Source organism: Saccopteryx leptura, chromosome 5, assembly GCF_036850995.1.
Source record: "Saccopteryx leptura isolate mSacLep1 chromosome 5, mSacLep1_pri_phased_curated, whole genome shotgun sequence".
NCBI lineage: Eukaryota > Metazoa > Chordata > Mammalia > Chiroptera > Emballonuridae > Saccopteryx > Saccopteryx leptura.
This window is the reverse complement of record NC_089507.1, coordinates 122713363-122728240: the sequence shown is the minus strand read 5'-3', so window position 1 is coordinate 122728240 and position 14878 is coordinate 122713363. Positions and strand designations below refer to the sequence as shown.

Sequence of the window (14878 nt, the reverse complement as noted above, 5' to 3'; positions counted from 1 at the left end):
ATAAAGTGGGAGTTATCACACTTCCTTATATCAATTATACTACAAGGCCATTGTTCTCAAAACAGCTTGGTACTGGCATAAGAACAGGCATACAGATCAATGGAACAGGACAGAGAACCCAGAAATAAATTCACACCTTTATGGTTAGTTGATATTTGACAAAAGAGGTAAAAGCATACAATGGAGTAAAGACATTCTCTTTAACAAATGGTGTTGGGAAAATTGGACAGGTACATGCAAAAAAGTGAAACTAGATCACCAACTTATACCATTCAGAAAAATAAACTCAAATGGATAAAAAACTTAAATGTAAGCCATGATACCATAAGCATCTTAGAAGAAAACATAGACAGTAAGCTCTCTGATTTCTCTTGCAGCAATATATTTGCTGATTTAACTCCATGGGCAAGTGAAATAAAGAACAGGATGAATAAATGAGACTGTATCAAAGTAAAAAGCTTTTGCACAGCTAAAAACAATATGACCAAAATAAAGAGACAACCCACGCAATTGGAGAACATATTCGCCAATACATCTGATAAGGGGTTAATAACCAAAATTCATAAAGAACTTTTACAACTCAACACCAGGAAGACAAACAATCCAATCAAAAAATGGGCAAAAGAAACGAATAGACACTTCTCCAAAGAGAACATACAGATGGCCAATAGGCAGATGAAAAAATGCTCAACATCACTAATCATTAGAGAAATGCAAATTAAAGCCATAGTGAGATAGCACCTCACACCTGTCAGAATGGTGCTCATTAACAAACACAAGTGTTTGTCAGTGGACGAGTGGATTAAAAAGCAGTGGTACATATATACAATGGAATACTATGAGGCCATGAAAAGGAAGGAAATCTTACCTTTTGCAACAACATGGATGGACCTGGAAACTATTATGTTGAGTGAAATAAGCCAGGCAGAGAAAGAAAAATGGCATATGACCTCATTCATTTGAGGAATCTAAGGAACAGTGAGAACTGAGGAACGGAATTGAGACAGAGGAGGGACCAAAGGAACCAGAGGAATAGAGGAGAGAGGGAAAGGGGATGATAGGATGGGATAAACCTGAAGGGAATGGGGGAGGGTACTGTGTGGAGGGGAGCAAGGGAGATTTTGAGTTGAATATGGGGGAGGTGGGATGCATTTGGGGTGATCCTAGAATCTATGTAAACACAATTAATTAAATTAAAAAAAAGTGCTGGCAAGGGTGTGGAGAAAAGGGAATCCTCTTGTGCTGCCAGTGGGAATGCAGACTGGTGCAGCCACTGTGGAAAACAGTATGGAGATTCCTCAAAAAATTAAAAATGGAACTGCTGTTTGACCCAGCTATCCTACTTTTAGGGATATATCCTAAGAATACCAAATCATTGATTCAAAAATAGACATGCACCTCCATGTTTATTGCAGTATTGTTTATAATAGCCAAGATCTGGACACAGCCGAAGTGTCCATCAATGGATGAATGGATTAAAAAGCAGTGGTACATATACACAATGGAATACTATGCAGCCATGAAAAAGAAGAAAATCTTACCTTTTGTGACAACATGGATGGACTTAGAAACTGTTATACTAAGTGAAATAAGCCAGGCAGAGAAAGATAAATATCATATGACCTCACTCAAATGAGGAATCTAATGAACAATGTGAACTAAGGAACAGAACAGAGGAAGAGGCGGGGTCAAAGGAACCAGAGGGAAAGTCATCAGAGGGAAGGGGGATGAGAGGATGGGATCAGAGAAGAGAAAGGGATTAGTGAAATTATTTACACATAATACAGAGATAAAGAGAGGACAGCAAATCCTGCAGGGAAGAGGGAAGGCATTGGCAGGAGGGGGGAAAAGGGGTATCAAGGGGAACACGAGGTGGATGGGAGGGAGAGATATTTGATGGGACAATTGAATCTACATAAACACAATAAATTAAAATCAATAAAAAATTTTTAAAAATGCCGAACCCAGCATTTAGATCCCTGGTCTTTCAATTATGCTGTGTCATCTTGTATGAATTACTCAGAGAAGGACCTACTAATAAAACTATATCTTCCTTTTTCAGTACAATACTAGAAAACTAAAAAATTGTTAATAAGTTATGTAGGTTTTTTTTAAAAAGTTCAATTAATGACAAAATTACATTTCAGTCTTTAGATGGTTGAATAGATGAAAAATCATATTATATACTCTGATAAATTAAACAAACAGAAATTCTCTTCTATTATTATGACCACATGTGCTGTAATAGAGTATCTAACCAAGATGACCTTTATTTGGCAAAGGCACATACAGTACAAAGCAAAATTTAAACAAAAAGTCAGATATAAACATGAAATCTACTTGTAAGGAAATACAAATCTAATAACAACTCTTTGCATAGTTATAGAAACTCACTTGGAGACCATGAACTGCAGTTTGAAAACCTGTTTGCTACGTCATCTTCCAAAAGCTCTTATCATTGACATGAGGTAGACTTCTCATCTTAGGAGTGGAGATGAATTTTTAAATAATTAACTTAATCATCACAATCTTCTGGTGTACTCATTAACTTAGCAAATATTTAGTGAGAATAGACTATGTGCCAGAAGTTTTTGTGTGTTCTTGGTGCTCAAGATACTACAGTGATTGATGCAGACAAACTTGTTCTTTGGAGCTTACATTTTAGTGCTTAGGTATTTTTTCAATGGGAAGAATGAAATAAAATGATAAAGTAAACCCAAGCAGTACAATTTTAAAATGCTACAGGTGATATTTTTTTAATAGCTGGGGTTTGAAGTAAATTTGGGATTTTTATTTGTCTTTTTGCAGAATTATAAAATTTGAAAATAGAGGTGCATATAGAAAGTGGAAGTGCATTGAAACACTACATACCCAGTACTAATTCATATTTTCAGAATGTCAGAAGACATTCTTAAAACTTCGAATAAAACTATTAGACATTGTTAAGCGACTTCCCAAAAACTGGGGAGGGAGCTTAGCATACTTATTGAACTCTTCTTTCTTCTGCAGAGATATCCCAATTTCTAGGGATAACTTCCCTCTCACTCCACACAGATTCACACGTTCTTATTCTCTCTGAGTCTGAGTCCTGCCCCTTGTACAAGTTCTCAGCCTTCTACATCTTCGCTTGCATACTTTCACCGGTTCCCCCTTCATCCTGGCCGCCTTTCAAGCACAGGTTCTTTAAATATGGCGTTTTTTTCTTAAAGCTCAGCCAGTAGATGTCTCCATTACTTCCTCAAAGCTAAGACCTCTGCAAGTAGGTTTTAATCATTTCTTTAACTGACAAGGAAGAGAATTTGATAATTTGCCAAAAAAATGAGCAGATGCTTGGGAGGACATGTTTTCATCCTACGTCCCTCCCCTCTGATTTAAGTCAGAAATGAAAACTCCTTTCTTCCTCTTTTTCAGGCAAAAGGAAAGGCTGATTGAGTTAAGACTACAAGAAGCCAACACCCTCCTTCTCAGTACGTCCAAGTTTCCTTCGCTCTGAGCCACAGATGCTCTGTTTCTCCCCATATTCCTGCCCACCTCATCCCACCCCCTCAGGTTTCGGAGTCATCGGGGAACGCGAGTGGGTGAAAGGACTCGGAGCTGCTGCATCTCGGGCCAACACTGCCTCCTGCGCCTCCGCGGTACCGCCTCGGGTTCAGCACTGGACAGCTCCCGCCCCATTCCCAACAAATGGCAGTCGGTTGATTGACAGACGAGCCGACCAAACAGGCAACGAAACGACTCAAAGCCACCCTACATGGGTTTGGTTGCGGCCAAGCTGCCTCTTTAAACCTGCTTTCCTCCCGAGGGCAGGGAGAGGCAGGGGTGTGGTTTGTGTCCAAACCTAACTCTCCTATTAACCAGCTGCAGGGCCCCTCCGGACCCCAGAAAGACAATCGTCTTAAAAGACATCTTCGCGCGGCGGGGCGTCTCGTGCGCTCCCGGGGCCGGCGTGTGCGCGCGCGGCCCGCGCCCGCCGCGGAGCGGGGAGGAGGAGGAGCCAGAGCCGGGAGGCGGGAACGGCAGCCGCGGGTGAGATGAGGGAGCAGCGTCCGCGGCGGTCGCGGCGGTAGCAGCGGCGGCGGCGGCGGCGGCAGCAGCTCTTGCACACACCTCAGTGAGAGCGGCGGAGGAAGCTGCGAGCAGAAAGACGTGAGCAGGCTAACTACAGCTGCCGGGAGCCGGAGGGGAGGAGACCTGTTCGCCTCTAAACCGGGAGGTGCGTAATCGCGAGCAGACCCAGCGTGGAGCGGCTGCAGCCGGCGTTGCCACAGGTGATTCGATTTCCTGTGAAGATAGCCAGCGGGCCAATTTCGAGACATTCTTATTTTAAAGTCCTTTCCCACTGGGTGCCATCTGGGTAAGTGTGTGTGTGTGTGGGGTGGGGGGGAGAGACTCCTCGTAAGAGTCTTATTGTTGATCAGCTGACGACCAGAATTTAAAAAGTGACTCCTCCCGTTACCTCCTCTTTTCTCCGAGAGGCAGATGGGAGCCATGGCTTATCCCTTACTCCTCTGTCTCCTGCTTGCTCATCTGGAATTGGGGGCCGTTGGCGCCAGCCGCAACCCTGCGGGACGGCCAGGTTCTCCTCGAGACAGGACCCCGAGGGCCAAGCAGCACGCCCAGCAGCCGGCTCTAGCCTCTGCCTCGGATCTCTCTGCTCCCTGGGGCCGCTCCACCGGCAGCACCATCTTGGCACAGAAACTCGCCGAGGAGGTGCCCGTGGACGTGGCCTCTTACCTCTACACCGGAGACTCCCAGCAGCTGAAGCGAACCAACTGCTCCGGCCGCTATGAGTTGGCGGGCCTGCCAGGGAAGTCCACAACCCTAGCCAACTCCCATCCCTCTTTGTACGGGGCATTGGACACGCTGACACACGCCATCAACTTCCTCAACATGATGCTGGAGAGCAATAAGTCGCAGGAGCAGAACTTGCAAGACAACGTGGCGTGGATCCAGGCATTGGTGCGGAGTCTCCTGGAGGGAGATCCCAGCATCTCCCGGGCGGCCATCACCTTCAGCACCCAGTCGCTGTCCGCGTCTGCCCCGCAGCTCTTCCTCCAGGCCACGCGCGAGGAGAGTCGCATTCTGTTTCAGGACCTGTCCTCCTCGGCACACCACCTGGCCAACGCCACAGTGGAGACCGAGTGGTTCCACGGCGTCCGGCGCAAGTGGCGGGCTCCTGTACACCGCCGCGGCCCCCATCAGGGGCCCTGGGGCATGGGCTATGGCTGGCGGCGCAGAGACTGGTTTAGCGGCGACAAAAGCCACGTCAGGTGGTCTCCGCCCTACCTGGAGTGCGAGAACGGGAGTTACAAGCCCGGGTGGCTGGCCACTCTCTCCGCTGCTTTCTATGGGCTGCAGCCTAACCTGGTCCCGGAATTCAGGTAGGGAGGGGGGTGGGAAGGCAAAAACAAAGCCTTCCTTCCAGTTTCGTGGGTGGGTGCGCCTGTGGGGAAGGAACACTTGGATGTGACACTTACGCCTCCCACCCTCACAGCAGAGATTGAAGCTGAGGAACACCCCATGCGGGCTCATGTGCTTCGGACAAGAAGCGCCCCGCATTTGTTAGCTTCAGACACTCAGGAAAGCTTCTGTCAGATCAGTTTCCCTGCTAGGGGCTGGGGAGTCGGGAGAGCATTTGGGAGATCTGAGAAAAACCTCTGCTCCCCTAGGCTTCTCTTCAGTCCCTGGGGGAGCAGGGGTGGCGCTGCCCGCCTGGAGGGCTCAGGGCAGTGCCTAACCGGCACGGAATGGTCAGCACCGGATTAGAAGGAAAGGGAAGTCAGAGGAAGAGAGTTCCTTGTTTCTGCCACTTCAGGGTAGCTTTTGCCTGCTTCCCTTGTGTGTAGTTTGGGGCACCAGTCTGTTGTAATTAAAGCAGCGCAACCCCTTGGCACTTCTGTTCCCTCAGCAGTGAGTCAGGCGCGACAGCACAGCTGTCTCAGGATTCAGACTTTGCAATTTGCCCAGCTCCTTCTACCCATTTCCTGCCTCCTCCCAGTGCAGATCCCCTTCCTTGGGCCTTTCTTTCTCCTGCTCTCTGTGTCAGGCATACCTAAAAGTCCTCCAACTCTTCATATTCTCAAGCATTTTATAAATGAACCTGGTTGAGTTATTTTAGGGAGGGAGGGACTCCTTCCGACTGAACTCACTCAGGGAGCTTGGAGGAAACTAATTTTGTATTTCCTGTCTCAGAGCATAGCATTTGTAGGAAGATGAAAATTTGCAAATTAATAGGTGGTAACTTCTCCCCTGGAAAGTGCCTGACCTTTGAAAAGAGAAACCTCTAGAACAGTGGTAGTCAACCTGGTCCCTACTGCCCACTAGTGGGCGTTCCATTTTCATGGTGGGCGGTAGCAGAGCAACCAAAGTATAAATAAAAAGATAGATTTAACTATAGTAAGTTGTTTTATGAAGATTTATTCTGCCAAACGTAGCAAAAATCCGACATAAAGTACTTGGTAAGTAATTATTATTATATGCTTTAACTTGCTGTAACTCTGCTTTATAAATTTTATAAAGTAAAGTTACTTCCCTACTTTATAAATCACCATTACTGTGGAACTGGTGGGCAGTTAGAAAATTTTACTACTAACAGAGATACAAAAGTGGGCGGTAGGTATAAAAAGGTTGACTATCCCTGCTCTAGAAGTAGCCCATAAGAATTGACAGAGAGAGCGGAAACTCCAAAGAGGGCCACATATTGACCAGGATCTTCCAGAACTTCCAGGTTGTGAGGCTCTGGGAAGGTCTGGGGACAGGGAGAGGGTTGAGGTTCCTTCTTCACTTTTGAGAACCAGGGCAAAAGTGAGAATCTTGTGTCTCAATGCTTTGTTTGGCACAACAAGGGCAGGATGGAGACCAGATGAAAGATACTAGGCTGAGTACTGCGTGGGCAAATGGGGGAGTCAGAAAGCTTCTTTATCTTGGTACTGCCATTTACTGCTGAATGACTTCAAGTAAGTTGCTTAACCTTTCTGGCCCTCAGCTACTTATCTATAGCTACTTATCTATGTACTCAGGGAGTTGGAACTAGATGATTTCTAGGGAGCAATCCAGTTATAAAATTCTGTAGCTTTTAATTCTGGCAACACTTAAGAAGGCATTAATCGAAAAACAACCCATCTTCTCTGATTCTGTATGACCATACTGTGTGTGTGTGTGTGTGTGTGTGTGTGTGTGTGTGTGTTCTATCTCTTTTAAAGATCTTGTCTTAAACCAGAGTAACTCTTTCCTACTTTCAGAATTAGCTCATTTCTTCCTGACTTCTGTAGGATCCTATTAATAAGAGCTCATTCCAACTTTGAGTCTTTGCCATTTTGTTTGCTCAGAGGAGGGAAGCTCAGCAGATGCCATTCACTGACAGCAAATTGTGACCTTCAAATAAACCTGAGAAGGGGGTCCTAGGTCCCAGGATCAGTCAACTCTTCCTCCAACATTTACTTTATGTCAAGCTCTGTGCTACCTGCTTCGCATATATTATCTTAATCAAACCTCACAGCAATTCTATGAGTTAGGGTTTGTTAATTTCCCTATTTTACAGAAAAGGAACCTGAAGCAAAGGGAGATTAAACTTGTTTTCCAAGATCACACAGCAGTTAAGTAGTAGAGCCAGGATTTGAGCCCATTTCATACTTTAACCACTGTGCTAAACTCTTCATAAAGGTGTCCTAGGATTCTGCATGGATGTATTTACTACATAAAAAAAATGTGTATTTTCAAGCATCAGACATGGAACTCAGAATGAGGGCAATTCATTTTCAGAGTGATTTCTCTTAAGGATCAGAAAGCACAGGTTACCTAAATGAACTCAGTGCCTCTGCCAGCCAAGATGAAAGGCTGAGGACACAGTCTGAGGTTGTGAGGGCTCCCACACTCCCCACCTATTTTTTGGACTGCATTCAGAAAATAGTCTCCTCTTGCTGAGCCTCTTTAAGTGCTTTCATAGTAATCGATGGTGTTCTTTAGGCAAGGCATGAAGCCAGGCCATTTAATGTCAGGCTTTCTACAGAATCTGGCTTGTGCTGGCAGCATGCATAAATAGCAGAATAAGGGCTCTCATGTGAGTGCTTCTGTCCCATGTCCTGTGCCCCTCAAATGTTGTATGGAGGATACACACAGAAGTTATATATAGGAACTGGAGAAACCTTAAAGAGATCATCAAGTGGTTCCTCCTCCTGTTGTTTCATAGATAAAGAAACAGAACCAGAAAGTTGAAGTGACTGGTCCAAAATTCACATAGTAACAAAAGAAACAGGATCCAGGCCTGTTGCCTCTGGTTCACACTGAGATCGGTATGCATGTTCCTAAGCCTTATTTCTGGGGCTCTCCGGACCTTTGCACATAATGTATGATGAGGAACATAGTTTACTCTTTATCATCTTTTAGGACAAAATAATTAACCCATCTAACATAGCTGTTGAGTTTTAAGAAAAAGATTATATAATTTCACACAATTGAGTTATATTTAAATGGTCCATTTTTTTTTACTTTTCTTATTCACAAAAGGCAAAAGTATTTCTGTTGATAACATTTATCATCTAAGATGTATATGCTAATATTCTAAAATACAGGAAAATAACATTGTACAGGTATAGCAACAGAGTCAACCTCAAATGAATTTTTGGGAAACTTTGATTAGGGACTACAATCATAACTGTAAATATACTTTGAACCTGTAGAGTGTTATTTGTAAAAAGTCTTATCTATAATGAAAAAAATCTGTTGATATTGACTCCCTTATGGAAGACAAGAGAAAAAACTTTATAATTAATTTTTTTTAATTTAGAAATTAAATTTAATGAGTGACATTGGTCCATAGCAACACACAAGTTTCAGGTATGCATCTTCTTTGCACTTGATCTATACATTGCATGTGTGCCCAGCAGCCAAAGTCAAACCACCTTCTGTCACTGTTTACTTGCCCCCCTTCTACGACCCCCACCCCCCTCCTCTGGTAACCACCTCAATTTTGTCTGTGTCTAGGAGTCTCAGTTTTATTTCCCACATATGAGTGAAATCATATAGTTCTTAGCTTTTTCTGAATGACTTATTTCTCAGTATAATATTCTCAAGGTCCATCCATGTTGTCAGAAATGACAGTATTTCATGTTTTCTTATGATTGATTAATATTCCATTATATATATGTACCACATCGTCTTTATCTAGTCCTCTATCAAGAGACACTTTGGTTGTTTTCAAGTTTTGGCCACAGTGAATAATGCTGCGATGAACAAGGGGGGTGCATATGTCTTTGCAAACAGATGTTTTAGGGTTTTCTGGGTAGATACACAGCAGAAAGATTGCTGGGTCATATGGTAACTTTATTCTTAATTTCTTGAAGAACCTATATACTATTTTTTATAGTGGCTGTACCAGTTTACATTCCCACCAGCATTCCTTTATCTCCACAGCTTCTCCAACACTTGTTATTACCTGTCTTATTGATAATAGCCAAGTGAACGGGTGTGAAGTGGTATCTCAACGTAATTTTGATTTGCATTTCTCTAATAGCTAGTGAAAATGAGTATCTTTTAGTATCTGTTTGCTGTTTGTATATCTTAATGGCAGAAGTGTCAGTTAGGTCCTCTCCCCATTTTTAACTGGATTTTTAGTTGTTGAGTTTTATGAGTTTGTTATATATTTTGGATAGTAACCCCTTGTCAGAGCTATTGTTTGTGAATATCATCTCCCATTCAATTGGCTGCCTTTTTGTTTTGTTGCTAGTTTCTTTTAAACTATCTTTTTAGTTTAATATAGTTCCATTCATTTGTTTTGCCTTTACTTCCCTTGCCTTTGGGGTCAAATTCATAAAATGATCTCTATGGCCAGGGTCCTTAAGTACAGTACCTATGTTCTCTTCTTTGTAATTTATGGTTTTAAATCTTATATTTGGGTCCATTTTGACTTTTTTTGGTACATGAGGACAAACTGTAGTCTAGTTCCATTTTTTTTTTTTTTGCATTTGGCTTTCCAATTTTCCCAGCACCATTTATTGAAGAGGCTTTCTTTCTCCATTGTGTGTTTTTGGTCTTTTGTCTAAAATTATGTGCCCATATACATGTGCTTTATTTCTGGGCTCTTGATTCTGTTCCATTGGTCTGTATGTCTACTTTTCCTTCCAGTACCATGCTGTTTTGATTATCATGGCTCTTTAGTATAATTTCAAGTCAGGTAGTGTCATACCTCTAGCTTTGTTCTTTATTTCTCAGAATTTCTTTGGATTTTTGTGGTTCTATCAGATATTGATGATATTTCTATTCTATTTATTTAAAAAAGTACATTGGGATTTTAATGAACATTGCATTAAATCTGTATATTGCTTTGGGTAATATGGCCATTTTAACTATGTTTATTCTTTTAATCCATGAACACGGAATATCTTTCCATAACACTGAGTATCTTTCCATTTCATTGTGTCTTTTCAACCTATTTTAATAATGCTTTGTAGTTTTCCATATATAGGCCCTTTTCATACTTTGTTTATTCCTGGCATTTTATTTATTTATTTTTTTTTCTGTTGCTATCATAAAAGAATTTTTTTTTCATTTCATTTTCTGATGTTTCATTGTTGGCATACAGGAAAACAGTAGATTCCTGTATATTGGCTTTGTATTATATGACATTACTGTATTTGTTTATTGTTTCTAACAGTTTTGGGGTGGCATCTTAGGGGTTTTCTACATACAGAACCATGTCATCTGAAGAAAGTGATACTTTTACTTTTTCTTTCCCAATTTGAATGCCTTTTGTTTCTTCCTTTTGCCTGATTGTTCTGATTAGGACTTCCGGAACTATGTTGAAAATAAGTAGTAAGAGTGGGCATCCTTGTCTTGTTCTTGATTTTAGAAAAAAGGCTTTTAGTTTGTCATCATTGAATATAATATTGGCTGATGGTTTGTCATATACAACCTTTATTATGTTGAAGTACTTTTCTTCTATACCCATTTCATTGAAGGTTTTAATTATAATCGGATGTTGTATCTTATTAAATGCTTTTCTGCATCTATTGATAATATCATATGATTTTTATACTTTGTTTTGTTGTGGTATATTACAGTAATTGATTTGCATATGTTAAAGCTTCCTTGTACTTCTAGTATAATAAACCCCACTTGATCACGGTGTATTATTTTTTGGAATGTATTGTATTGAATTTGCTATTATTTTGTTTAGAATTTTTGCATCTGTATTCATCAGAGATATTTGTCTGTAGTTTTCTTCTTTTGTGGTGTCCTTGCCAGTTTTTGGTATCAGGGTGATGTTGGTCTCATAAAATGTGTTAGGAAGCATTACCTCTTCAATTATTTGGAAGATTTTGAGAACAATGGGTACCAAATCTTCTTTGAATGTTTGGTAGAATTCATTAGTGAAGCCATCTGGTCCTGGACTTTTATTATTTGGGAGGATTTTGATAGTTGTTTTAATTTTCTCACTATATACTAGTTTATTTAAGTTTTCTACTTCCTCATGATTTAGTCTAGGAAGATTATATAGCTCTAGGATGTTATTAATTTCTTCTAGGTTATTGAATTTGGTGGCATGTAGTCTTTTATATTGTAGTATCCTAATATGATCCTTTATTTATCTCTGTGGTAACTTCACATCTTTCATTTCTGATTTTGTCTGCATGAGTCATTTCTCCTTTTTTCCAGTTAGTCTAGCCAGGGGTTTGTCAATTTTATTAATCTTTTCAAAGAACCAGTTCTTTGTTGTATTTTTTGTACAGTTTTTAATTCTCTATTTCATTCAGTTCTGCTCTAATTTTTATTATTTTTATTCTTCTGCTGACTTTGGGTTGCCTTTGTTCTTATTTTTCTAGTTCTTCAAGATGAAATATTAGGCTGTTTACTTGAGATCTCTCTTGGTTCTTGAGATGGGCTTATAATGATATAAACTTCTCTCTTATTACTGCTTTTTCTGTATCCCAGAAGTTTTTATATGTCATGTTGTTATTCTCATTTGTCTCTATGTAGCTTTTTAAAGAATTTTATAATAGCCTCCCCTTTTTGATTCTTTTTATTTATTCATTTTAAAGAGAGGAGAGAGAAAGAGAGAGAGAGAGACAGAGAGAGAGAGAAGGGAGGAACAGGAAGCATCAACTTCCATATGTACCTTGACCAGGTGAACCCAGGGTTTTAAACTGGTGATCTCAGTGTTCCAGGTCGACACTTTATCATTGTGCCACCATAGGTCAGGCTTCTATGTAGCTTTTGATCTTTGCTTTTATTTCTTCTTTGACCCAATCATTTTTTAGTGGTGTGTTGTTCAATTTCCAAATTTTTGTGGCTTTCTTTGCTTCCTTTTTGCAATAGAATTCTAATTTTAGAGCATTTTATGGTTAGAAAATATGTGTGGTATAATTCCAATTTCCTTGAACCTTTTGAGTCTAGTTTTGTGACCCAATATATAGTCCATCCTTGAGAATGTTCCATGGACACTAGAGAAAAATGTATAAGCTGATATTCTGGGATGAAAGTTTCTGTAAATGTCAATTATGTCCATTTGGTCTAGTGTGTCATGTAAGGCTGATATTCTGATATTTCTTTATTGATTTTCTTTTTGGATGACCTATCTAGACATGTCAATGGAATATTAAGATCCCCAATCATGATTGTGATTTTGTCTGTTTCTCCCTTTAGTTCTCTTAGTAGTTGTTTTATATATTTTGGTACTTCCTGATTTGGTGGATATATCTATAGAAGTGTTATGTTTTGTTGATGTAGTGCTCCTTTTATCATTATGAGATATCCATCTTTGTCTCTTTTTATTCTTATTGTTTTGAAATTAGTATTTTCAGATATAAGTATGGCTACATCTATTTTTCTTTGGATGTTATTTGCTTGAAGAATCATTTCCCATCCTTTTATTTTGAGTCTAATTTTGTCTTGACAGTTTAGGTGTGTCTCCTGAAGGTAACATATGATTAGGTTTTGTTTTTTGAACCAATCTGCTACTCTGTGCCTCTTTATTGGTGAGTTCAGTTCATTTACATTTAGGGCATTTATTGATACATGAGAATTTCCCATAGCCATTTTATTTTTTGTTTTTTTGCTAGCTCTCTGCCTCCATTGGTTCTTTTCCATTGTGTTTCTGCCAGTTGTTTTTGTTTTGTGGTATTTTATACTTCTTTCCTCTGTTTCCTCTTTTTTTTTTAAAGCTATGTATCTCAGTTTGTTTTCTTCTTTTGTGGGTGGTTACTATTAGGTTATTGAAAAAGAAAGTTTCAGATATATAATAGTCAGTGGTGGGGTTCAAATAATATAACAACCAGTTTTCTGCCCTAATGATATATATATATATATATATATATATATATATATATATATATATATACACACACACACACACACACACACACACACACACGTGTGTGTGTGTGTGTGTGTGTGTGTGACAGAGACAGAGAGAGGGACAGATAGGGACGGACAGACAGGAAGGAAGAGAGATGAGAAGCATCAATTCTTTGGTGCAGCACCTTAGTTGTTCATTGATTGCTTTCTCATATGTGACTTGACCTGTAGGGTACAGTAGAGTGAGTGACTCCTTGCTCAAGCCAGCAACCTTGGGCTCAAGCCAGCAACCTTGGGCTTCAAGCCAGCAACCCCATGCTCAAGCTGGTGAGCCAGTTGCTCAGGCCAGAAAACTCTGGGTTTTGAACCTGGGTCCTCCACGTCCCAGTCTGACACTATCACTGCCCAGTCAGGCCCTGATGACTACTTTAAGTATAAAAAAATGATATACCAAAAGGTGGTTTATTATTTTATGCATTTAATACTGAAAAAGAATAATAAAAGAGGTACATAAAAGTACACTATAAGAAAGTTTTAAAATATTAATGAAAAAATATTAAATAATTTCTGACAAAAACCAATAAAACTGTTATTTAAGATATTTCCATATTGCTTTCTTATTGAAACTTGCAATTTTCTTCACTTTTATCTGAGCATCCAAGCACTGGCTGTGTGATTTATCCTTCATCATCTTTTTACTGTAGGAGTAGGATTTCATTCCTTTATGTAAATTTGTGATTCCCACATTGGGTGGCTGCCCAGGTGCCCACCTTAGAGAGAACTCTGATTACAAGTGCCATTTTAACAACTGGTTCACGGAACTCAACAAAAAGTTTGATATCAGTTCTGCCAAATCAGTGGGCTGAATCCCACCACTGATAATAGTCCTTTGTCTTATGAATGCTCTTGGCCTCCATCCTTTTTTTGCTAATTCAGATCTCTACTCTCCCCCCTTTCATGCTATTGTCACAAATTATCACCATTTATGCTATAAGTTTGTTGGAGATCTTACTCATAGTTTTGTAGTGTTTTGACCTTTGTATATGGTTGAATAACTTCTTTACATAGGTATTTACCGAAGTAGAGGTTTTTTTCTGATAAATTCTTTCAGCTTCTGTATATCTGGGAAAGTCTTTATTTTTCCTTCATATTTAAAGGGTAACTTTGATGGATATAGTATACTTGCCTGGTAATTCCTCTCTTTCAGTACTTTGAATGTTTGGGTCCATTCTCTTCTGGCTTGTAGAGTTTCTGCTGGGAAGTCCAGTGATAACTGATGGGCTTTCCTTTATATTTTACTTTCTTCTTTTCCCTGGCTGCATTGAGGATTTTTTCTTTGCCATTAATTTTTGACAATTTTAATATAATGTGCCTTGGAGAAGGCCTTTTTGGTTGAGGTAACTAGGTGTTTGCTTCTTGCATTCAAGGATCTAGCTCTTTCCATAGAGTTGGGAAGTTCTCATCAATTATTTGTTTGAATAGGCTCTCTGTTCCTTTCTCTCTCCTCCCTCTCTTTTTCTGGTGTGGCTATTGTTATTATTATTATTATTATTATTATTTATTAGAGAGAGAGGAAGAGAGTGAGAAG

The 14878-nt window shown here is 40.1% G+C and overlaps 1 protein-coding gene across 1 annotated transcript in view; it reads left to right on the top strand.

The window, feature by feature from the left end:
• Positions 1-4371: 4371 nt before the first annotated feature.
• Positions 4372-14878, top strand: part of GPR158 (G protein-coupled receptor 158) — a 509338-nt gene continuing 498831 nt past the window's right edge. Inside the window, exon 1 of the mRNA XM_066385278.1 lies at positions 4372-5381. Within this exon, the coding sequence (XP_066241375.1) occupies positions 4480-5381 (902 nt within the window). The 5' untranslated portion in view covers positions 4372-4479. The remainder of the gene's footprint in view (positions 5382-14878) is intronic.